This window comes from Photinus pyralis, unplaced genomic scaffold (assembly GCF_008802855.1).
Source record: "Photinus pyralis isolate 1611_PpyrPB1 unplaced genomic scaffold, Ppyr1.3 Ppyr1.4_LG6, whole genome shotgun sequence".
NCBI classification, from domain to species: Eukaryota; Metazoa; Arthropoda; class Insecta; order Coleoptera; family Lampyridae; genus Photinus; species Photinus pyralis.
This window is the reverse complement of record NW_022170663.1, coordinates 21,788,235-21,812,138: the sequence shown is the minus strand read 5'-3', so window position 1 is coordinate 21,812,138 and position 23,904 is coordinate 21,788,235. Positions and strand designations below refer to the sequence as shown.

The window sequence follows — 23,904 nt, the reverse complement described above, 5'->3', positions numbered from 1 at the left end:
TGGTAATAAAAATGTTGAAGACAACATAGGCAAATACAGAAAAATATAATAGTAACGTACACTAACGGACCGGAGAGCACAAATTTGAAAAAGACAGTATAGCATAATCAGAATAACTAGCGGAAGCATGAAGTATTCCAGAACTTTACTGTTACAATTCTTACAGTAGATAACATTAGAACACAAATTGTGTGACAGTAGAGGTTGGATGGAAGTTGAGAACAAAATGAAGGAATATGGCATGAGTATGTTGTATAATGAATCCGAAAGGTACAACGCTTGTATGGCTTCTTATCTTTAATAATTTATAATTTGTGCACCACAAATCAATTGGAAATATTCTTGATAAGTTTGAAAATCGAATTTCACTTCAAAATTTTCGGGCTCATACTAAATTGCGCGTGTTTTGTTGCATTTGCCCAATATATATCTTGTATACCTACCCCCTGTATGACCTTTATTACAGATAAGTTATCACCAAAGATGATAACTGAAAATAGGACAAACTTCTAGCACTTCGGTCAGTGAGTAAAGTGCGGAAGATGTTCGAGTTGGAAGGAAAAGTTGCGTTAATAACCGGAGGGGCGTCGGGGATCGGCTTGGCCACCGTTAAGGAGTTACTGTTAAATGGCCTAAAGGTTAGTAAAACCCGATGTTAATTAGTCTACTCCCGATTAGGCAATTTCAGTGGTGGATTTTAACGAAAGCGCCGGTCAGAAGGTGGTCGAGGATGTTAACAAGGAGTATGGAGCTAACACAGCCATCTTCGTTAAAGTGGATGTTGGAAATGCGGCTGAATTTAGAGGTGAGAGGCACTCTTTGTTTTGCATCGTTACTGACGTAATTTGTGTCTAGGTGCCTTCGAGGCTACTATCAAGAAGTTTAACAATTTGGATATCGTAATTAATAACGCTGGGATACTAAACGAAATCGATTGGGAAAAAATGATTAAGACGAACGTTGTAAGTTATTTTTGTACCTATGTCACATTCTGTTTGGGCTGTATTCATGTCATAAATGAGGGTGGAATGCGCACCAAAGTCTAAACGTCCCCCGATTTTGTAACTACGTGTTCGACTACATACTTTATTCTCTCAATAATAACTTAAAAATGTCAATAAATTTGGGCTGGTTAGCAAACTTATATAATTGTTTCTCACCAAAAAGAATTGGTTATCGAGTTATAGATAATATTTTTGTAGGGGTCATTTTTTTACGTGTCGGATGATCTTGAGCACATATAATTTACTTGGTGGTTAAATCTAAGTGAATTTCCAATAATTTTCAAAATGGTAGCTGCATGAAACTCTTGTTGTTAGGTGAATATACTGGTTGTAGGACAATTCGCACCCGAATAATTCGCTCTCGGACATTTCGCACCCGGACGTTTCGCTCCCGGACAATTCGCACCCGGAAACCATCTGCACTTCCAAAATCAGTGCTCGGTTTAGCTAATCTTACCTTGTCATCGTTGACCCAGATCCTGGCATTGCATGTTAAACTAAGAGCCGATGGATCCTTCTTTGCTCTTCTCGCTCGACACAGCCATGATGAGAAGTTTTGGAGTTTAAAGTTCTTAGCAAAGAGGTACATGTATCCTTCATAGATTATGTATCTCTTTCCCCTTTTCGTTGTACCGAACTCCATTGCTACGCGCCCCGTATAGTTTGCACCGCCTAAATCTCATGTCCATTATCAACTTTTTGTAATAAATCAAATTTCAAGTCCATTTTTGATGATATTTTCCTTGATTTTGGCATTTTAATGTGGCACTTAAATATTTATGTTGGTTAAACAATAACCATACAATTTGTAGAGGAATAATTTTTTTTAATAGTATTTATGAGGCAAGAATTCATACGTACAATCCTATGTACCTTTTTAAATGGAGTGGACCATATCAAAGCAGTAGAGATTTTAGGTCACTTTAATAGCATCCATATCATTCAAAATCTGGAATTTAGTACTTATTTTATTGTAATCTCCGTATTAAACATGAGAACACTTGCTGAAGGTACCTACCATGAACGAAAATTTATTAAAAAAAAAAACAAAAAAAAAGGCAAAAAGACACTCATCCGTGATGTAAATTGTCCATGCACTCATGTTCACAAGTAGACGGATGATGCTAAACGCTGGTATCGGTCTATCAGCAAAACTGTCACCTGACATTTCTTAAACCTATTTACCCAGTTTTATTGTACCAATTCACAATCAAGGTTTTTTTCATTTGGAAACCTTTTAGCACGTACAAATAATATTGCAATAGGAATATAAAAGTTTAAATAAAATTTTAACAATTATTACCTATTTGTTAATAGCTGCAAGTTAAGTTTCCCAAGTTCTCTAACCTTCGATGTCGTCAATTTAAAGGACACATAACGAAATACGTATGTATTGTCTTAAAAGAATCTCAAGTAAATTATAATCATATTTGAACGTAAAACAAATAGATTCTTGAGAGTTTCCGTAAAATTAAAGAGATAAGAACTGTAAAGTAACGAAAAAAGCAAAAAATGTTGATAAATATCGTGAAAAAAATTGATCTTGCTATAAATTATATGGCTATTATTTAAATAATATACTGAAATTGTGAAGATCCATGACTCTCAATGGGGTGCTTAAGAAGCTTCGGAGAAATAACACCAAAATCTACCCATTTATTATTATAACAATTTTTATGGGAAGATTTTGGTGTTATTTCTCCGAAGCTAAATAATATACGGTGGTGCATTAGAAACCATACATAGCTATTTCTGTAAATTAAAATAATTTTCAAAAAAACGCTTTGGCACGTCAAATTGATCATGGAAGGAAACAGTGTCTAAAATAAAACTTGCTCACTAATGTCTTTGTCTCGCATCGCTGACAGTGCATCAACATCTCTGAATTCGGATATGTAATTTTTTTGGTTTAGTTGTTTCATTCCCAGCGCATTGGACGTTGCAGGTACAAGTTTTCTCTTTTTTATACCACTTGCAACTGCATAATTTTGACGCACGATTGCATTAGCTTCTATATTACATAGTGATCGGCCGGACAGCCTTCCAATGACATAAACAACAGCGCGCCCTCAACTTACTTTTAAAATATTTCGAAAATATCAAATCTAAAAAATTATAGTCTCACCAAATTCAGAGAAGGAAAGCCTTTCCAATGATGTCCTATCTTCCTTGTTGCGCAATTACCAATGCTGAGGGTTTTGCTTTAGTACCAGGTATGCCATACAAAAATTAAAAAGGAAGTATATAGGTACTTAATAATTACAAACATTTAAAAGAATAAATCATCAATATCGACCTGTTCCTAAAACGTTTCAAGATTTTTAGAAGCTTTACTGTTTTGATTATTAACAATCTCTTAAAAAATTGCCAGAATTTTTCCATGTATCTCTTCAAACTATAAAATAAATAAGAGTAAGAAAATCAAAAAGAAACTTTTAAGTTTATTCACTACCATAGCAAAGATAACGCAAAAAAATAAGCAGTTAGTGTAATTTTACTCAGTCACCAATAATCAACATATAGCCATATGTGGTCAAAGAAACGTAAAACTGGTTCTAAGAAAACTGGAAACTTACCTTTTCTGAACACCAACACAACACTACCACCAGAAATAACTTTTTTTAAAATTAAAAAAAAAGTATACACAAAATCAAAACCCGTGCTCAGATAAATTTCAAAATACCACTCTGTCAAACGTTCAAGAATGAAGATACTATACAGGTGTTAAAGTTCTAATTAGTTGTGTTTATACGTACTTAAACCTGATTTTTCGTACCTAATTACTTTTACCTTGTAATAAACCCTATTCATCTTCCAGAAATAATAGAAAGGATGTCATTACGATATTTCTCTTATTGTTTTTTTATGAAGTGCAATTTGTGTTATCGGGGTCTTTTCAAATTTACCTTTAATTATAATATTATCCTAATTACTTATCCAAATTTAGTGCCATCTATGAAATGCATTGTTCTATTGTCATTTATACATACTCGTTTTGTCTAAAATAAATTTAATTCATTTCCTTTGTCACCCTTTTCAACTAAAGAAATAAAGAACAATTTTTTATGTGTCTTCATTAAGAAATCTTTATGTAAGGGAGCGTTAAACTGACTTCCTTTTTCTATCTTCATCTTGATCTTATAATGTAAATATTTTTAACTTTAGACTTATCACTTTGTTTGTGTACGGTATTATATGTTGATTCTGTTTTAATATTAAGAGCGTCTCAAAAGTAGCGAATACTACACATAATATTGTAGATATACTATAACTAGGTATAACTATTTGGTATTTAATTACTCCACAAAAGACGTTTCAGTTACCTATTCTTATTTTCTCAAAACAAAAGCGCAGTAGATGAAAATTATGTGTTTTTAAATTACAGGATTTAACTATATCAGACTCTTCATACAACTTAAAAAAAAACCAGCGCGATTATATTTAAGAAATGGAAATACTCGTACTTAAGAATCGCGATGTGTTGAAAATGAAAGACCAAATATCTATTATTAATCTTCTAGTAGTCTCTTAAAAATATTTAATTTCAATAAACCAAAGATTTACAGAATTAACCGGGTGTGAATTATTTGGGAGCGAATTTTTCGAGTGCGATTTGTCCGAGTGCGAATTATCCAGGAGCGGAATGTCCAAGGTGTGAAATGTCCGAGTGCGAATTATCCGGGAGCGAAATGTCCGGGTGCGAATTATCCGGGAGCGAATTTTTCGAGTGCGAATGGTCCGGGTGCGAATTATCCGGGAGCGAAATGTCCAGCGAATAGCCTGGGAGCGTAATATCCGGGTGCGAATTGTCCGAGCGCGAATTGTCCGCACGCGGAACACACATTTGAAGAAAGAAAACTAACACAATAATAACAAAACCTGTGAGGCTAACAGTCCCTTTTTAAACCGTACACCCAGTTTGCAAAACGGAAAAATCGACTAAACAGTTATCCGGCCTGAACAATGGGAACGCGGTTTTACACTTTACACAGAGTAGCGACAGATTCAAAAACTCCCATTTGTTTAACACATAACTTTGATAATCCAATAATTTGTTTGACTGGGTGAACAAACAATTATCAAGATTGATTTAGTGATAAAATTTTAACAACATTTTATAACTGATAATACGTTGACATTTACAATCGACCTAAAAACAGCCTCGTTTATTTTTCATTTTTGTAAAGTAGAGACCACCTTCATTCTTCAATTCCATATCCTAGTTTCCCGGTGATACACGAAACACTGCTCCGTCGCCCGTATTTTTATCTCGCACATTGTATTGTTATCACAGAACCAATAAGCTTTATCGATTAAATTCTATTTTTTTCACATTAAAGTTTCAATTACACGTTCCCCTATTTAGCCGCTTTAGACAACGTACTATTGCATTAAATTAATAATTACACAATTGCTAACTAATTTTATACAATAAATAACCAGGTCCTCTGAAACTGATTTTACTACGATGTCCCGACTGCTATTGTTAATACTTAAACCGAACTTACGTTATCAACACGTAAAATTTTCACTACAGGGTGGCTCGCTCTTATCTTCGGCATTGTTTCAACCTAGAGAAATGACACACCACATCACAATATTAAAATTCCACATGTTTTAGTGCCGTTGAACTCATAAGGTGCAAGAATTGTTATATGATTTGAACACCTTTATTCCGGGGTCCTATTTTGGTTGAGATCTGACTACCCATGTAAGATAGAAAAAAAGGAAAAAGCTACCTATCTTAGATATTTTTATGTACAATCCATCATTTTTGAGATTTGACCCAAAATTGGTATTTTAGAAGACAACGCCCTGTATATCTTCACGTCAATTTTTTGAATTTTTTTTTTGCTGAAGTTGATTGCATAAAGAAACACGGAACTTTTACAGAAAATGACAAACTTATATAATTAATTAAAAGTGATAGTTCGGACAACAAACTATTTAACAACCACGTTGCCTACGTTACAAAACCAAATATGGATGCGTTCTTAATTACTTTTTTGGCGTAACACAATGAAGTAGCGGTAACGCTTATATGCTCAATTTTCCGTCGTCCGTCTGTCTGTCGTCTGTTCCTTCGAGATCTCGGCCTCTTGGTGACCTAGAGATTTCGGGTTTTCGCTAATCGATAGCTGCTATGGTCTATATTGACCCGTTACTCATCATTAACAGGCGCCCCATTGTGTTGAAAAAATATTTCATTTCTCCGTGACAAAGGTACATCTTCCAGCAACTCAGGAAATCCGTTTTGCAATATTTCAAGATATCGGAGGACAGTTAAGCCATCGTAAAAAATAACGTATATTATTTGAGTGCAAGAAAGACTCGTTCGAAAATTAAATGCTGATTTTCTTGATACCAGAATTTTGTATTCGGTCCATAAGTGTTTACATGGGTTTCGTCAGATCATACTACTTTCCTTGCAAAATTTTTATTTTGACAAGGTTCTGACTTTTGGTTTCTGTAAATACCTACTCAATGGGTTCTTTTAATGGCACTTGACATTATATACAGGTAGGAAAGTCACCCATACTAGCCGGGAAAGTTTCGCGATTGCTTAGGGAAATTCATATATGACTACCTGATTGTGAGTAAAATAAATTTCATTAACAAACGCAGGAATAATCAAAGAGAAAGACTGACCCTCCCTTGCACTTTTGGTAGCTAGTCACCGATAGTATCGGTTAGTCTTGGATATGATTCGTAGGTCTTTGTAATGTGTAACCAAATTGCACCGACTTTCCTTTGTTGTAGAATGGAACAATACACGGGACATTATTGGCCGTAGAGTACCTAAACAAGCATAGAAGTACAAGTGAAGCTGCCCTGATCAACATAGCTTCACTTGTGGGTGTAGATATACAAGGTTTTGTGCCGTTTTACACTGCGTCAAAGCACGCTATTGTCGGACTTAGCCGTTCTTTTGCTTACGACGCTCGCCGCCATAATTCTCCAGTAAAGGTCATCACCATTTGCCCCGGAGGAACCGAAACACCAATACTGCTGGAGGGAGCCGAGAGGAGACTTCTCATGGAACAGCATAAGGCCCTTTCGTATTTATTAAATACTTACGGATTGCAATCGTAAGGATGTTGTTGGTTATTCATAGCGTCGCGTACTTTCTTTTGTAATTTTAGGCCAAATGATGTTGCGAAAGCGATCACTACGGTTATTAAAAATGGGCAAAATGGTTCTATTTGGGTGGCCGAGGATGGCAAGGACGCTTATCAAATTCAAATGCCAAATTACACAGACTTAAGAATCGCGTAATGTTTTATGTTACTCAGAATTATTCTGATAGAATAAAACTATAAACTGTTTCTTATTGCACATCCTTGATTTATTTATATGAAGTAATTAATAATGTTCACAAGAAGAAACACTATTAACGATGAACTAAATTTATAAAGGTCCTTAAATAGATTGCTTTATAACAATTCGATATTTATCACTTTTATAACACAAGCACGGATTTCACTCTTTATCACGTCGGCATCGATGTTAAGACTAAGATTAAATACAATTCAAGTTGTTTATATAGCAAACAAAAAGCTTCTAGAGAAATTTCGAATTAGGATAGCATATTTCATAGAAAAAATGAGTCACAATTTATTATTGGTATTTCCATAATTGGGAACCCGATGCCTTGTAACTGTAGCTACAACTGTTGGAAATAACTTCGGGTTCGTGGTTCTATTGATAAGATTATTCGTGTTCTTCTTTCTTCGGTTTAGTACGTTCGGACTTACCTTTCGTACTTGTACTCTCCATGTTATCTTATAGCTTAAAATGGTTCAAGAATAAGGAAGTGATAATCGCATTAATAGTAACATTATAAAATACTTTGTACCTTTATTCATTGCGTTGTCTTTGCAGCTGGATGCCAATTGCGTGGAAACTAACGCCTTCAAGGTTTGAGGTACTTCCCGTTTTCTTCTTTCCGAAATCAATCTCACGTAGATGGAATACGAACATCAAGAAAGCTCACCAAATAGTTTCGATTCTCGTCTCGATTACCCAATCTTCATTTACGAACAAACGCAGGCGGAAAAATACAAACGCGGTAATTTATAGAACAAAACGCGGCCTTAAATGTCCATTTACCAATGGAAAATTCCCATCTTTTGGTGAAAAACCCAAAAACCCTTAAGGTACCAAATTGCTTTTGCTGATTGATGATAACCTCTCTAAAGAGGATCTGTTTACCCACACATTTGCAGAACAAGTTTCTAAATCTGCGTCCTCACCAAGTCAACACCGTCTATCGACATTCACTGTAGATGTTAGGAATTGGGATAATAAGTCTTCGAGCTCTTCTTTACTTTCCAAGGTGTCCATCTATCGTTAACTGTATCACAATAAACGTGACCTAAGTGTACAAGTCCGCTAACCGACATTTTATTATAGAACGGAACCGTAAACGGATGTTTATTGGCCCTTGAGTTCTTACAAAGACACAGGAGTACCAACGAGGGTGTGATCGTAAACATTGCCTCAATTTCCGGCCTGGAAACGTACGGACATACTCCGATTTACAACGCAACGAAGCACGCAGTTGTCGGGCTTAGCCGTTCACTGGGTCTTCACGGACACTACGACCGTACAGCAGTAAAAATTTTAACCGTTTGTCCCGGATGTACTCAAACGCAGCTTTTGATGGGGAGTATGGAAGGCCGCCTTACCCAAAAACAGTTAGAATTGGGCGCAGAGGTTATGAAGGGCTACGAATTACAACCGTAAGGATGTCAGTAGATTAATTATTAGCATTTCTTAAATTTATTTTGATAGGATTAAGCACGTTGCAAAGGAGATCATACCAATTATCAGAAGTGGGCGAAGTGGATCGGTTTGGGTTGTTGAATATGAAGCCGCTTATCAAGTTGAAATGCCTCATTACAGTGAAAGGCGTTTAGCTCCTTAATCAAAATGAACTATGGCTACACTCTTCTTATCAACAAAGTTATAAATAAAAGTATAAGGAAATGGTTTTTTTTATTGCAAAAGACAAAGTTAATATCCATCTCAAAGTTTCCTAAGTATAAGTTTGAGCTCTAGTAAGTTGTACTCCTGAAAAGGGGAAAGATTTCTGGTTGTTATTGTTCGGCCAAACTTCAACTTAGTAAAAAAGTACTTTTTTCAAACCTTGGTTTCGGAGAATGAAGTAACAGTAGATCCCGATAAAATTCTTGCAGAACAATAATGGCCTCAGCCAAAAGCTAAACACGAAATACGGAGTGTCCTGGGCCTGTTCATGTACTACCAGCAACTCGTTCGTAAACTTGGCAGATGTTTCTTGTAAGGACCGACCGTGCCGCATTGTGATGGTTATTGCAATTTAAGTGGGCCGTAGGACGAAACCATCATAATGCCGATGTCTTATTCAGAAGACCATGTCTCGAGGACTTTCGAGACTGATCACAATTGGACCACTATCAGGCACATACGACGCAATAAACTTGTGGATGAAAATTGGGTACCTCACGAGCTTCTTTTTCTTTGCTTATCTTTCCTTGTATAAAACTGGGATGACACCAATGAAAAACTGATTTATGGAATATGAAAGTTACTTCATTTACAAAATTATTAATCTAAAAATTGACACCCGCAACGAATCCTAAATTAATGAATCCCCTAATTCAATAGTGATCGATTACATTACTTTACTAATTCGCAACAATTCCCAACAAACAAATTATGTTTACTTTACAAGAAAAAAATTGAGGTTGGCATGACCCTTGGAGAGGAATTATACTTATTATAATTGACCCATTGACCTAGTTCATTGTGTTCATTTCAAACGTGGTTATAACAGATTAGCTGAGTTTACAGGTTGACCTTGCATTCGCCTTACGAATTTCACAAAAAATGTGACGTTGATAAGAAACGGATGATGATAAAACCTGTAATTAGCGTGGAACTAAAGTCGTAATTAGCGTGGAACTAAAGTCTAAAACTTGACGTAACATCCCATACCACATAATGCATGGCCTGAAGAAACGCCACCACTGACTACGCGAGGTTGCCTCCTATTCCGCAGTGCGCTGGCCCTCAGATCAAGCTTACCCTATTAGACTCACTTAATCTATCTAGAGTTCACCTGAAATCAAGTGCCGTTACCGATCGAAACCTCTGACAAAGCCCTCGGTGTCGCCTGACTACCATTGCATATGTATGTACAGGCACGCAAAAATGATTGCGGGTCTGCCTTATAAATAAGCGACAAGGAAACTCAATAAACATTATATCAGTATAAAGTGAGATAGAATACACAACAAACTAAAAGATCTGATGCCATTTATGCGTCTTTTGAGTAGGCTATACTCCATTCATTAGAAGAAGGTAGTAGATGGCGCTGCGTTTGAAGATAAGTACACACAGGAAAAATATACAACGGCACCAAATTATTGTAAAATAGAAATATGCAGCACTGCGAACAGAACGATTTCGCTTGAGCATTTGACATTAACAACTGATAGATACCTGCTCGATAGTTTAGCTCGTAACAAGAACTACCAGCTTACAAAATTCGTCATTCTCTTTATTTTTCAGTGTAACACTGACTCGTATTTTAACCAATTAGAGCGAAGGTCAACGCTTTCTAATGTATTCTACCGCTACCATCTTAAAATGAATAGAGTAGGTATAGGGTTAATGATACAATTAATTGCTACTGTATCTCCTACACTCATATAATGCTTATTGTGATTTCTTTCTAGCTTATTATGATAGCCTCTACGGAGGTTTTCCTGTGTACAGGTCAAGAGGACTACTTTCTTTGCCTGAAACACGCTGCCAAACTGATTTCAGCTCTTGGGCGATCACCATAAATCCCCACACGGACCCCTCAGGTTTGAGGAGCGGCAACTGCTCTCTGTTCGGGAGAGTGACTTTATAACCCTTTGGTGTTAGTAAGACCTCCATACGAGGAGGGGATCGAATGTGAGTGTTTCGTACCATTTCCGTCCGTACCTACCCAAGATTGCCTCGATGCATCCAAATGGACAACACTATAACCTGCGGACATCCTCTAGTCGTCGCGGTTGAGGATATAATGACCCTGCTTCCGGGCATGGTGCGGAACCATCTAATGGAATCAAACATGCTCCCAGGGCTGCCTCAGAAGCAGACATTCCGCTCTCCAACCTGAACACGAGGCTGTAAAAAGCCGTCTCCGTGAACACCACCCTTTTAAACCTTTTAAATTGGATGTAGTGGTCTAAGGGCTAGTACCCCATTCCTTATGTACGCATCTACAAGCTTCTCCGCGGTTTATAGAAGAAACAATTGGTCCTGTAATCATTCCATGTCATATTTGCCTTAGGTAGGTTCACAATTCTTACCTGTCTCTAGCTTTCGGGAATATACTATAAAGCCAGGGAGGCTCTAAAGAGGTGCAAGGGTGCAACACATGCAATAGCAGCGATTCCAGGCCCTTCTCCAGAAGAGACCGGGATGATCCGTCCGATCCTGCACTCTTAAATGAGTTGAAAGTGTTAACTGCCTATCTCAGAGATCCCTCGGTAACCCCCCGGGCAGCTAGTTTTCTGTCAATCTACCTTATAGCGACCCGGAAGCCTGGAAAGTGTATTTCCAGGAGACATGTGAGAGGCTCATCCGCGGTGGACGTATGTCTGCCGCATGGAAGCCTTAGTGTCCCCACCCTTGGGTTCTTCAAAAAGAAGGTTTTTGAATCAGGAAGACCCTCTGTTACCACAGAAGGCACACCATGATCCTCGTTTAGGTCTCCGACTATGCTCTTTATACCAGCACTGAGCAATCATGAGATCTTCTCAGTCCGTAAGCATCTTAGTTCGCATGGCCCTGTTAAAGAGCTTGCGGGCCCCCTTGCGAACCTTTGCAAGGTCTTGTGGGTTCCACCAAGATATTCTCTTCGTTCGTTCGAAAGGTCAGCAGTTTACAGCTGTCCTCATATGACGCTTACGAATGCGGCCGCCTCTTCCACCTGTCTTGTGATTTGATCATTTTTTGCCATTTCCACTTAAATATAGGGGTTTCCGGGAGATAACAAAATTCATATCTCTAGAACGGGGGGGCCGATTGGGTCCAAATTAGGTCAATCGGTGGGGCACGTCGGACGCGTCTGATGTATAAATTTCAACACAATCGACCCAGCAGTTTTCGAGTAATCGCAAAAAAAATTTAGCCAAAAAATCGCTTTGCTCCCTCCACAGGTCATATTTTTCGACCGGTTCGAACCGAACGAATGCTTTTCTTTCGCAAATGGATTCCTATTGGTGCCGTGTGTTTTCAATTTTCGATATACATAGTTAATATTTGTTTCGGACAAAATTTAAAAGTTAATTTGCTTTTCGAACAAAAATTATTATCTTCGTAACCAGGAGAGATACGTTGCCGATATTAGATCAACTTATGGAGTACGTCGCGGGCATCTGTCGTATAATTTTCATCAGAATCGGATAATAATACAGTTAAATTATATTTTTACCAGGAAAGTAGTGGGGTAGTTTTGATTTCTTTGATTCTATATGTTTTTTGGGGTGCTGAATCCGAATCTGAGGTTTGCCAACAATATTTCATGACGCAACATTGAAAAAATACAAAAGAAGTTGAAAAAGATATTTTTTGGCAGTTTTGTGCTTACAACTTGAAAGCCATCAACTTTTCGAAAATAACCTTCTTATTAAAAATGAAAGTACATAAAATTTCCTACAGATTCCACTATTTAGTTTTTTTCCTCGATAAACCGTTCGGGTTCAAGCGCCAGTTGAAAATTGGCGTATTTCGGCTGCCTCCACAAAATATAGTTTTTTCGCACTAAAACCCTAAATTAATATTAAGGGTCGTCAATAAGTGAATTCCTTGCATTTACCTACTATTATTTGAACTTTATATGTAAGGGTGATTTTTTTCATTTTCATAACGTTCAAGGTGTTTATTGTAGCCCAGAATTGTATGAAAAGTTAATTTCTAAAGAAAAACGGTATATCATATTATTATATAATTTATAATAAGTATATAATACTTATACTGTGCTATCTAAAACTATTCCCACTCTCTTCCGAACAAGATAAACAAATTACAAGACCCTACCGTAGCATGATTCAATAATTATTGTTGAATTTGGAAAAGTTGCGCTGTGGTCATTATTAAATCAAAAAATTCAAATGGCAAAAAGGGTATATTGATTTCCTATTCAACGGCATTATCCCTCTTGCCCCGGTGTTCTGAAGAATCACGTACGCTTTGAGTTTTATAGAATGTTTGTTCTATCAATGTTTAGGTCTTTTAAATACACTATCCAAGATTGTGAGCCGATGTCGTTTAGAAGGTCTCTGAAGGAGTGGGAGAGTTTTATACCAGACGGAACAGTTATAAAATCTTTTGAATAGGAGGGTTATTTTCGAAAAGTTGATAGTTTTCAAGTTGTAAGCACAAAACTGCCAAAAAATATCTTTTTCAACTTCTTTTGTATTTCTTTCAATGTTGCGTCATGAAATTTTGTTGGCAAACTTCAGATTTGGATTCAGCACCCCAAAAAACATATAGAATCAAAGAAATCAAAACTACCCCACAACTTTCCCGCTAGATGCCCGTTTGAGCACAAATGGCCTGTATTATAAGTACTTTTTGAGTTATGACGAAACAAATATTATTAAAAAAAAATAAAATCTTGAGTTGGCAAATCGCAAATGATCAAATTGGTTTAATAAATATGTTATAAAATTTTTATTAAGCGGCACCTCAAAGCCATGGAAGCTTTATAGGGAAGTTTATGGTGTCCGTCTGTCCGTCCGTGAACACGATAATTGGCAACCGCTTGGATCGATTTGGTTCAAACTTTGCACACTTGACTCATATGCCACGTGCAAGAAACCTATTGAAAATTGATCAAATTCAATGACCCCGTAGGGTCATACCTAGGTCACGCCCTGTCGCTTTTTTTTAGATCCGCTTTAGATGTTTATTAAGCGGCAGAGCAAAGCGATGCCAGCTTTATAGGGTAGTCTCTGCCCGTCTGTCTGTCTATTCGTGAACACCATAACTGCCAAACGCTTTGACCGATTCGGTTCAAACTTTGCACAGTGTCGACCTATATTTATATATTTATTTATTGACTTATTTCTTGATTTATTTATTGTTCCTCTCTTGTTCTGGGTCCTCAACAGGCTTCGCCCAATTACAGAGTGTTAATGCTACATGTCTATTGAAAATGGATCAAATCCAATGATCCGTAGCATCACCTCGAGGTGCTCTTTCCCTTTTTTAGATCAGCTTTAGGGGTTCATTTATTTGTTTATTTATTTCATTTTATTATATATTTGTTATTCATTTTATTATGAATTTGAGTACAAATAAGTGATAAATAGGAATTAACTCTTGTACATTGCAATCTAAAAGTGGCACAAGAAATTCTGGATTGCTTTTGTTTGATGGGGAACAGCGGCTGGGATTGCCTGAAAAGAGAAGTACCCATAGTAAAGGACAAAGTTTTTTTCGTTAGAATGTGCTGGTACCTAATAATGAATAGCGTAACTACAGCAGTTTTCTATACAAATATTTAAATCATTATACTCTCTTTAAGTGGGCCCCAAACAACACAGAGGGAGCTTTAAAAAAAATGCAATTTGATTTGCATAACCACACGACAAGAAAATACAAAACACAAACGCAAGGTCGTTCACGGCTCCTTACAGACTGCTAGGTTAACAAAATTATAATTAGCGCTCTACCACACATAACTTGAGGAGAATAATGAACCGCTTGTAACGTATGAAGTAAAAATCGCGTAATTATTGGCATGGGGGACTTTCAAAATTAAGATCGTAAAATTAGTTCACAAGTGGCGACAGGGGCTTTTTTTTTGTTTGGAAGGGCCCTCAGTAAAACTCTTGATTCCTTCACTGAACGGTAAAACGCCGACATTTTAAAGAAAGCACCTTTGGAAATTCAATTCTTTTTCATTGTTACCATTGAATAAAGAGGTTTTTATTCAATGTCATTACGAAGTGTGTTATACTTATAAAACGATCCTAGTGCCTATTCAAATAACAGGTAACGAAGACTTTGTAACTAACGAAGTGTTATTACAGTAGAGACGCGTTTTGACTTTTAGGACTTAGTTCAAGAGTTCAACCATATTTTCGTTTTTTTTGTATTTTTCTCTGAAACGGTAGGGAAATTTCGAATTAGAACAAGCAAAAGCTTTTATGGAGAATGTATTTTTGTCAAAAAGTATAGTAAAAGTTTTTCTTCTTGTAAAGGTCAATCCGGGGACATACGGTATATCTACCGATTTTTTTTTAATTTTTTAGCCGTTTATACCTAAATATACATTTGTTCCCCATGTCTTACATTCGAGGGATGGTCTTTTGTAAATTAGTAATATACAGGCCGATTCAAATTCGAGGGCCACCATGGGTATCTCGGGAACTGTAAGAGATAGGTAGGTGGTAAATTTGGCACAGTTGTGTATTTTGATGCTTAACAAAAACAGTTTTGAAACTGAAAATTCTGACTACTTTCGGAGATATCCGGAAAAAACGAGATTTTGAAAATCGTTTTTGTTTTTTACTGAAGTTAATAGTTGTTTACAAAGATATTTAATAATAAATGACACATTATTATGGCCACTTTTTTCCCTCTACAAGATGCTACTTTTAAATTTGAAGTTTGACGTTTCGTCTCCGGTTAACTATCATCAACTTTGTTTCTTATGGAAGTAATTTTTACTTTTTGTGTCATTTGATAGAGAATTTTTTTCTGATTTCAAAAATGTACACATCAATTTTTTTAATGCTTGTAAAATATCTTTTTTGCCTTTGTCTTAAGTAACGTACGTAAGTAGTTTCTTGCGTTTTTACGAATTAACGTTATTTCTTATTAAAAATAGATGATGTTACCATCAAGGGTAACTTTGTCAAATGTAAACTACCTCTACCTATCTCTTACAGTTCCCGAGATCCCCATGGTGGCCTTTGAATTTGAATGACCCTGTATAGGTCAATTATTACACATTACACTAAACTGACTAAACTAATACTAATATGTAATAGGTACTATCATTGAATAAAGAGCTTTATTCAATGGAACTATTGAAGTTCAAAAAATTTAATTTGCAACAAGGTATGGATTATAAATTACGGTATTTTAATCTGCAATCAGCAAAGATAAAGAATAGGGTAGACGGTCAAACAAATCGCATTACAAATAAACACCCACACAAGGTCGCATCTTGCCAGACATCAACAACAATATACAACAGCCCTTTGTTCTAAAAATTACGTAAAATTTTGATATTTGTTGTAAAGGAATGTTACCTATCCCCATTTCTATTATTTATTTCATAAAACGATAGGTAGAGGAGGTACCTTTTGCAATGAATAAGAAAGAGAAACCAAATAAATTTCGAAGCAAGTAGTTGACAAAATAATAATATACCAGTGACGATCTTTTTCTTGCTGTCAGCAAATTCTATTACACGCACGCTCTGTTCAACCTTGAAAGAGAATCACTAAATGATTTAGCATAGGCAACTTACATAGCCTGCTAGTTTTTTTTGCTCGTAAATTTTTGGTCTTTTATTATCCCCATTACACAGTACTAGTACTAGCCTAGTTAAAAAGTAAGAACAACTCCATCGCAAGATAAAAGCGCTTACCTATTTCATATCTTTATCGTATTTTTTACTGACTTCCTAAAACTCTTGGTGGCACCCTCTGTGAGAAAGAAGCTACACTGTTGACCGCGATATTAGTCACAGCTGCGTAGTTTATTTCCATTTCTCCAGTTTACATGCCCATTTTTCAGAACTTCATTCACCACTTTTTTTATGAAAACTTTTGAGCTTCACATGAATTGCCAAAATATAGATAAGTATTCACGCTACCGATCCCATACACCCGTATTGCTTAAATTGCTCCCTAATTTTTGCAATTAATTCCTAAACTATGAACTCTTTTGACGCATGTTTTCTGGATTTTTTAAACATATATTAGTGGACAAAATATCAGTTTATATTGTATGGAAACTATGCTCTGTACATCTATCTACCTAATGCATATTTTTCCGATCATATACACCCCTTGCTTATGGAATGGTGAATGAAGTTCAGAGGCAATGCACGCCCCATTGAATTACATGTGCATCACCAGTTGCCTATACTCTCTAAATCCAAACCTATAGCAAAGAGCAAATATGACGTGGCGAAGGACTATAGGCCCATCAGCCTATAATCGTTTCTTCTAAAAACGGTGGAGAAGCTGGTGGATGCATACATAAGGAATGGCGTACTGGTTAGTAGACCACTACATCCGTTCCAACATGCTTACAGGGCTGGTATGTCCACGGTGACGGCTCTACACAGCCTGGTGTACAGGCTGGAAAAGGGAATGTCTTCCGGGGGATAGCTCTGGGAGCGTTTTTAGATATCGAGGGTGCGTTTAACAACACCACGTTCGATTCGATTAGTGAGGCTGCTGAGAGCTTTGGTATTGATGGGTCCATCGTAAGATGGATCCGAACCATGCTCGAAAGAAAGAGTCATTATATCCTCAATTGGGATGACGGGGATGAGCTCATCGGTTACTAGAGGATGTCCGCAGGGTGGGGTGTTGTCTCCACTGCTGTGGTGCCTGGTACTAGACGGGCTCCTCCGCACCTTGAACGAGGGGGATACGCGGACGACCTCGCGATCGTCATAACTGGGAAGTTTCCAAACACCGTGAAAGAGGCTCATGCAGGGGGCTCTTGAACAGGTGGATAGGTGGTGCAGTAGCCATGGCCTTTCCGTTAACCCGGAAAAGACCGAGGTTGTTTCATTCACGAATAGAAGGAGAGCGGATCTTGCTGGACTCGCTCTTCGAGGACGTCAACTGGGTCTGACCAGGTCAGTGAAACACCTGGGAGTCATAATTAACTCTCGCCTGACCTGGATAGGGCACATTGAGCGCATAAGCAAAAAGGCCACTGCATGTCTATGGGCATGTAGAAGGGCTTTTGGTTGTACATGGGGCTTGAACTGGTATACTGGCTTTACACTGCAGTGATAACGATTGGGACGAATGGAAGGATCGAGGCAGGAGGAAACCCTCAGGGCCGATCCCCTCCTCGCAAGGAGGGACGTGATCCGGGCTATCTTGCTAAGACCAAAGCGTTATAAAGTCATTCTCCCGGATATGGAGCAGTGGCTGAACTCGGATTGCCCGTTCCTCAAACCTGAGGGGATCGTGTGGTTTACAGACGGGTCCCAAACAGAAAGGGGAACGGACATGGGTATATGTGGTGATTGACCGAAAGCCAGCGTCAGCGTCTCCCTTGGTTAGCATAGCCCCGCGTTTCAGGCAGAGATGTTAGCCATTATGACCTGTGCACAAGAAAACCTCCGAAGAGGTTATCACAATAAGCATATATACATATGCAGCGATAGTCAGGCGGCGTTGAGGGCCCTGTCGGTAGAGAGGTTCCGATCAGCTACCGCGCTTGATTGCAGGCGAACTCTAGATAGATTAGGTGAGTCTAATAGGGTAAGCTTGATTTGGGTGCCAGCGCACTGCGGAATAGGGGGCAACGAAGGGGCGGACGAGTTGGCTCGCGAAGGCAGTGGTGGGGTCTTCGTCGGGCCCGAGCCTACCCTAGGGATTGCTCCCTCCGTTGTTAGGGCCAGGATTAAAGATTGGTTGACCAGTCAATTCCAGGCTCAGTGGCAACAAGTAACCGGACTCCGACAGTCCAAGGCCTTTCTAACAGGGCCCCTTGGCAAATCGGGGTCTTCTAAGCTTCTAAAACTGAATAGAAGCCAGATTAGGAAGATCACCGGTGTCCTTACGGGACACTGGATGGTCAACTATCACCTGCATAACATTGGGCTCGCGGAGGAGTCCACGTGCAGGTTCTGTGGCGAGGCAGATGAAACTACCGAGCATGTGGTCTGCCACTGTGACGCTTTGATCAGGGACAGATATCAACTCCTTGGAGACAGATATCTGGAACCGAGGAGGGTGAAGCAACTTAGGCTAAACAGGGTCCTATCCTTCATTGAGAGGAACGGGCTCTGAACTCAGTTGCGAAGAAAGGGGGTACGCACAATGGGCCTCTGGTGTGACTAAGTGCTGCCCGGTCGGGCTCCCCTGCGCATAGAATAGAATAGAATATAGCAAAGAGTGAAACCAATAGATCTGGTGAACGTGCGGGCGATAACTATTTCTGAAAAATACGAAGCTGTACTGTTTGTTGCCGAAATTGGATGCTCTACATCTATACATTCTTTTTGCGCCACCCTATATTTAAGGACCGTAATTTGGTTTCTCGTTATTAGTGTTACTTCCTGTAAATAATCAATTTTACATAAATCACGTATTAAATTGTTGCGAACGCAGTGGAAAAAACCGCACCGGAATGTGTTTGAATAGTACAAATTTCAAAACTATAGTTGACAGATAATAATCATTATCATTATCCGATTGATAACTGAGGGCAAACATTTTATAGTTCAACCCACTGCGTTAGTAACGTGAGGAGGATGTTCAAATTGGAAGGAAAAGTCGCGTTAATTACTGGAGGAGCGTCGGGAATCGGTTTGTCTACCGTTAAGGAGTTACTGGCCAACGGTCTAAAGGTTAGTAAGCCACTTGTTATCTTCCGTATTCCCGATTAGGCCATTACAGTGGTAGATTTTAATGAAACCGCCGGTCAAAGGGTGATTGAAGAAGTTACTGAGGAGTTTGGAGCAAACAGGGCTATCTTCGTTAAAGCGGACGTTGGAAATGTTACCGAATTTAGAGGTGAGAGTGAGGGTGTCAATCGAAAAGTTGACGTAAATTGTGTCTAGGTGCCTTCGAAGCAACTGTGGAGAAGTTTGATAATTTGGATATCGTAATTAATAACGCTGGGATAATGAACGAAATCGAATGGGAAAAAATGATCAACACTAACATTGTAAGTTATTTGTTATAAATGACGCTAGTTGTATACAACTTTTGCATTGTAGAATGGAACCATACACGGAAATTTGTTAGCCCTCGAGTATCTACAACGAAAAAGCTCATCTGAAGGAGTAATAATAAACGTAGCCTCGGTCGCTGGTTTGCGTATTGCAGGATACAACCCGATTTACACCGCCACGAAATTTGCCATTGTAGCAGCCAGTTGTTCCCTGAGTATGGAAAAAAATAGCAATGTGAGGATTATCACCGTTTGTCCGGGACCAACTGAAACACCTATAATGGAAAACGTCAAAAGCAAATTTAGTGAAAATCAGGTGGAGGTTTTCGCGACTGTGGTGAAGGGGTATCGTTTTCAATCGTAAGAGTTTAAGTTACAACTATACCTAGCAAGTAATGTGTGTTATTATAGGTCGAGTCATGTATCAAAGCAAATTTCAGCGATAATAGAAAGTGGGATGAACGGATCGATGTGGGTGATTGAGAAAGGGGAACCCGCGTACAAAATTCGAATGCCTCAGTATGAGAAACTGAGACACCTGTAATGAGTAAAACCAACAAAATTAGCACGTTATTTTTTTTATATATACTTGGCCCTACTCTACCCCCTAAAAGACCGGTATCTCAATAAATTTCTATCCTTCTACCTGAACATGCTTTCTTTGGTATCTTTCTTTCCTTTATTTTTCCTTTGAGTATCAACTTGACCACGTAAATAAGGTAGGCAAAGAGTACCCTATATTCGTTAACCCCAAATTGAACGATATATGACACACCTACAGTAAATTGCTTTACTTGTTTTATAATGGAGTAGATACCTGCAGAGCTATTACAACAGGGGCTGCCTCTCACTAAAACCGTTCATCTGTCATCCATAGTTCCATCCCCAACCCGGAACCGCGTGAGCATTACTTCGGGTTGGGTGGGCCGATGTTCGCACACCCTTTGTTAGCCATGGTAATATAGTTTTCATCTTCTGTTTTCTTCTTTTCTTTTCCTTTCGCATTGTTCTTTCATCTGCAGAATTTTCTTATATGTTGTTCTCCAAATTTCTTTCCAATTTCATCATTATTTCGCATACCGTACCTACTCTAGGCTATTCCTTGATTGTATTAAAGGGAATCAACCGTTCCCCATCCCATTCGAGACATCAAAGCAGAGTGTGCTCGGGAGCGTCCTCTTTGCAATTGCAATACCAGCACCAGGGTTTTCGTTCCTTTCCTATCCGGTATCTCCTTTCTATCCATTCCATGTCTATCTACCCTTTTCGGTCTCCGACCATCTCTGTTGCCAGTTGAGCAGCTTTCCCTACAGTAATAAGAGCCAAGTCGTCGGAAAATGCAACTTTTGCAGTTCCAGGACTGGATTATACAAAATGTTCCACAGAGTCGGGCCAAGCACCGATCCCTGCGGAACTCCCCACGTAATCTTTAGTTCTTTCTCCTATCCCGTTAGTGTAAATCTGTGCCAAAGGTAACATTTTACCATTTGTTCCAGGAATTTTGGAGGAGGGGAATCCCATGTTTCAAACGCATATACGATTCTATCCCATTTTATCGAGTGACGTGCGTTTTCTACTTTGAGTGTCGTCAGCAGGCAAAAGTTTTTTTATCCCCGCGATCCCGAAAACTTTAAAACTACTTTCATAGCATTCAGAGTGGATCTCCCCTCCATAGAACCGAGCCGATTTTCCGATATTCCCTTTTTCCTCTAGGTGCTTCAAAATTCTTTCCCTTTTCAAGTGTTTACACAATTTTTCTACAGCTTCCAGCAGACAGAAAGGCCCGAACTTCGTTGGTTTCACCTTTCGATCGCTTTTGGCACGAGCACCAAGATGGATTTCTTCCAGATCCAGATCTGTCACAATTGGATAGCAGACCATTAAACGTTTCCAACATTTTTCTTCCATTGGCTTTGACTGGAATACCATCCGGCCCAGGTGCCTTTTTGTAACGCAATTTATTGACCACTACCCCAAGTTCCCTTTTATCAAAAAAGATCCATGCCTGTTATCGGCACCTATCGTTCCAGATGATCACTTGCACTTTTGGAAACCAGTCCTCCACTGTTATTTTTTTCTTATTCGGAAGACGGTATTTCAGGCAAAAATTTCTTGTACGCTATTTTGTAGCGTTTCACCCATAGGATCCTTCATCAGTTTCTCCCATGCTTGATCCTTTGCTAGTCTAATGCATTTTTGAAAATCCTTCCGTGAAGTTTTATATTCCGACCCAAACGCATCAGTGGTTACTTGTGTTTTTTTTCTTTAACATAACGTTTGGAACTGTGACTGCATGCTGTTCAGTACCCAAACGGGATCTGACCATGGATATATTCGTTTTGACAGTCGATCAAACGAAGTGACTGAAGCCGTATCTAGAAATCCGAGAAGAACCAACTGGGACCTCTATTGAAGAGAACCGGAAGACCAATTTGGAGAACTGTTCCGCAGGAGTCAATAACTCGGTGGAACTGGAAGTCATGAAATCAAATCTTCGCATGGTCTCAGGCAAGCTGTCTCACAAAAGAAAGGAGAACTTCTAACAAAGTGCTCCGGTGGCACAAGGGAATCTCTTGATTGCGGGTACAGGTTAGCAATGTTTTTGTAAGGCAAAAAACACGGGGGAGCCGTGTACACCGAGAACAATATCATAAGAAAGGCAAAACGTGACTCGTCTAGGAGGTACTGTGAGGAAATTGGACAAATTCCAGAAGGTGCCACACTCCAAAAAGCTGTACAAAAAGGCACAGATGGTAGAATAGGTTCCTTGAAGAAATTTGAGGGGGGTTATACAAAGATCGCAAAGGAGACCTTGAAGATTTAGCTTCAATCACACTAGGATCAAAACCCTTCCTCAAAATGATGCGGGCAAACCAATTACTCTGGAACCACTCCTCAAAGGGAAGGGAAGAGATGGGGTTTTGGTTCGGTAGATAGTGAACCTAACCAAAGTTAGGTGGGCAGTTTCCCTCCATATAAATTCCCAGGGATGGATGGAATCCTTTCTACTCTGCTATCTCGACCTACTAGCCTCCACACTATGTATGTTACTAAGGGCTTTTGGATACACACTTGTGACATGGATGGACGTAGAAGTCGCTTAGACTCCTTAGTCTAACGTCGTTGCTCCTAAAACGAATGGAGAAAGTTATTGATCGACACATAAGGGATGAGGTTGTAGGGCTGGAAACCATCAGTAAATACCAATCCATGGAGTAGTTGACGTAACTGAAAGGGCGATCTCCTATAAGGAGATGGCTTTAGGGGCGTTTTTAGATAAAGAGACAATTCGACAATACCACTCTAGAATCGATTAAAGCTGCTATAGAAAGTAAGGGAGTATATGTACCACCGTGTATAGATGGATACATACCGTGCTAAAACATAGGAATATTACAGCCTCGCTTAACATAAGGCTGTAGTGGTTCCGGCTGCATGAGGATGCCCGCATGGGGGAGTTCTCTCTCCGTTGCTGTGGCGTTTGGCGGTCGACGGACTGCTGAGGACATTCAGTGAGGCGGGCTACACCATAGTTGCTTATGCCGACGATATAGTGATTGTGGTACGTGACAGATTTGACGAGACGTATACACCTCAAGTTAAGAAGAGGGTTAATTATGACAATAAAACGCCAAAACGACAACGGTTGACAATTAAATCCCTTCAAACTGCGAATAGTGTAATCTTAAAAGGAATACACGAGATAACAATTCACTTAGCAAATGGCAGCCACTTACGTATTGAATAAAATTTTATATCCTCCAAATTGAGAGAAAAGTGCATAACTCGATTCCTTCGAGAAATACACCACAACTGGTTAATCGCCAGAAATAATATTTAAAGATTTTGCAATTAGACCAGCAGCAGCACCAAAAATGAATGAAAAGGAAACGAAAGCTAATATGCGCAATCAACTCGCTTTCGAGAATCCACGGCGCTAGGACGAAATACTATACAAATTGGAAGAATACAG

At 38.7% G+C, this 23,904-nt stretch overlaps 2 protein-coding genes across 3 annotated transcripts; both read left to right on the top strand.

Annotated features, from left to right (window-relative positions):
- The first annotated feature begins 493 nt into the window (after nucleotides 1-493).
- On the top strand, nucleotides 494-8,994 carry LOC116174922 (15-hydroxyprostaglandin dehydrogenase [NAD(+)]-like). 2 transcript variants are annotated; one of them, XM_031492954.1, is made up of 5 exons: nucleotides 494-638; nucleotides 679-805; nucleotides 856-962; nucleotides 8,418-8,746; nucleotides 8,799-8,994. In XM_031492954.1, exons 1-5 carry the CDS (start codon nucleotides 543-545, stop codon nucleotides 8,929-8,931), a joined length of 792 nt encoding a protein of 263 aa, XP_031348814.1. In that variant the 5' UTR covers nucleotides 494-542; the 3' UTR covers nucleotides 8,932-8,994. The 2 variants fall into 2 exon arrangements, with proteins under 2 accessions (XP_031348814.1, XP_031348813.1); XM_031492953.1 differs by lacking the exons at nucleotides 8,418-8,746; nucleotides 8,799-8,994 and adding exons at nucleotides 6,765-7,093; nucleotides 7,148-7,340 and having other exon boundaries at nucleotides 495-638.
- Nucleotides 8,995-19,418: 10,424 nt separating this feature from the next.
- On the top strand, nucleotides 19,419-20,576 carry LOC116174189 (15-hydroxyprostaglandin dehydrogenase [NAD(+)]-like). The gene is made up of 5 exons (XM_031492064.1): nucleotides 19,419-19,605; nucleotides 19,645-19,771; nucleotides 19,819-19,925; nucleotides 19,978-20,291; nucleotides 20,343-20,576. Exons 1-5 carry the CDS (start codon nucleotides 19,510-19,512, stop codon nucleotides 20,473-20,475), a joined length of 777 nt encoding a protein of 258 aa, XP_031347924.1. The 5' UTR covers nucleotides 19,419-19,509; the 3' UTR covers nucleotides 20,476-20,576.
- Nucleotides 20,577-23,904: the final 3,328 nt, after the last annotated feature.

What these genes read in the sequence shown, in the direction of transcription:
- LOC116174922 (XM_031492954.1), top strand. Translation starts at nt 543, where the DNA reads ATGTTCGAGTTGGAAGGAAAAGTTGCGTTAATAACCGGAGGGGCGTCG. An exon ending in TACTGTTAAATGGCCTAAAG is followed by an intron (nt 639 to 678) that starts GTTAGTAAAACC and finishes ACTCCCGATTAG; the next exon opens with GCAATTTCAGTGGTGGATTT. An exon ending in AAGGGCTACGAATTACAACC is followed by an intron (nt 8,747 to 8,798) that starts GTAAGGATGTCA and finishes TTATTTTGATAG; the next exon opens with GATTAAGCACGTTGCAAAGG.
- LOC116174189 (XM_031492064.1), top strand. Translation starts at nt 19,510, where the DNA reads ATGTTCAAATTGGAAGGAAAAGTCGCGTTAATTACTGGAGGAGCGTCG. An exon ending in TACTGGCCAACGGTCTAAAG is followed by an intron (nt 19,606 to 19,644) that starts GTTAGTAAGCCA and finishes ATTCCCGATTAG; the next exon opens with GCCATTACAGTGGTAGATTT. An exon ending in AAATGTTACCGAATTTAGAG is followed by an intron (nt 19,772 to 19,818) that starts GTGAGAGTGAGG and finishes AATTGTGTCTAG; the next exon opens with GTGCCTTCGAAGCAACTGTG.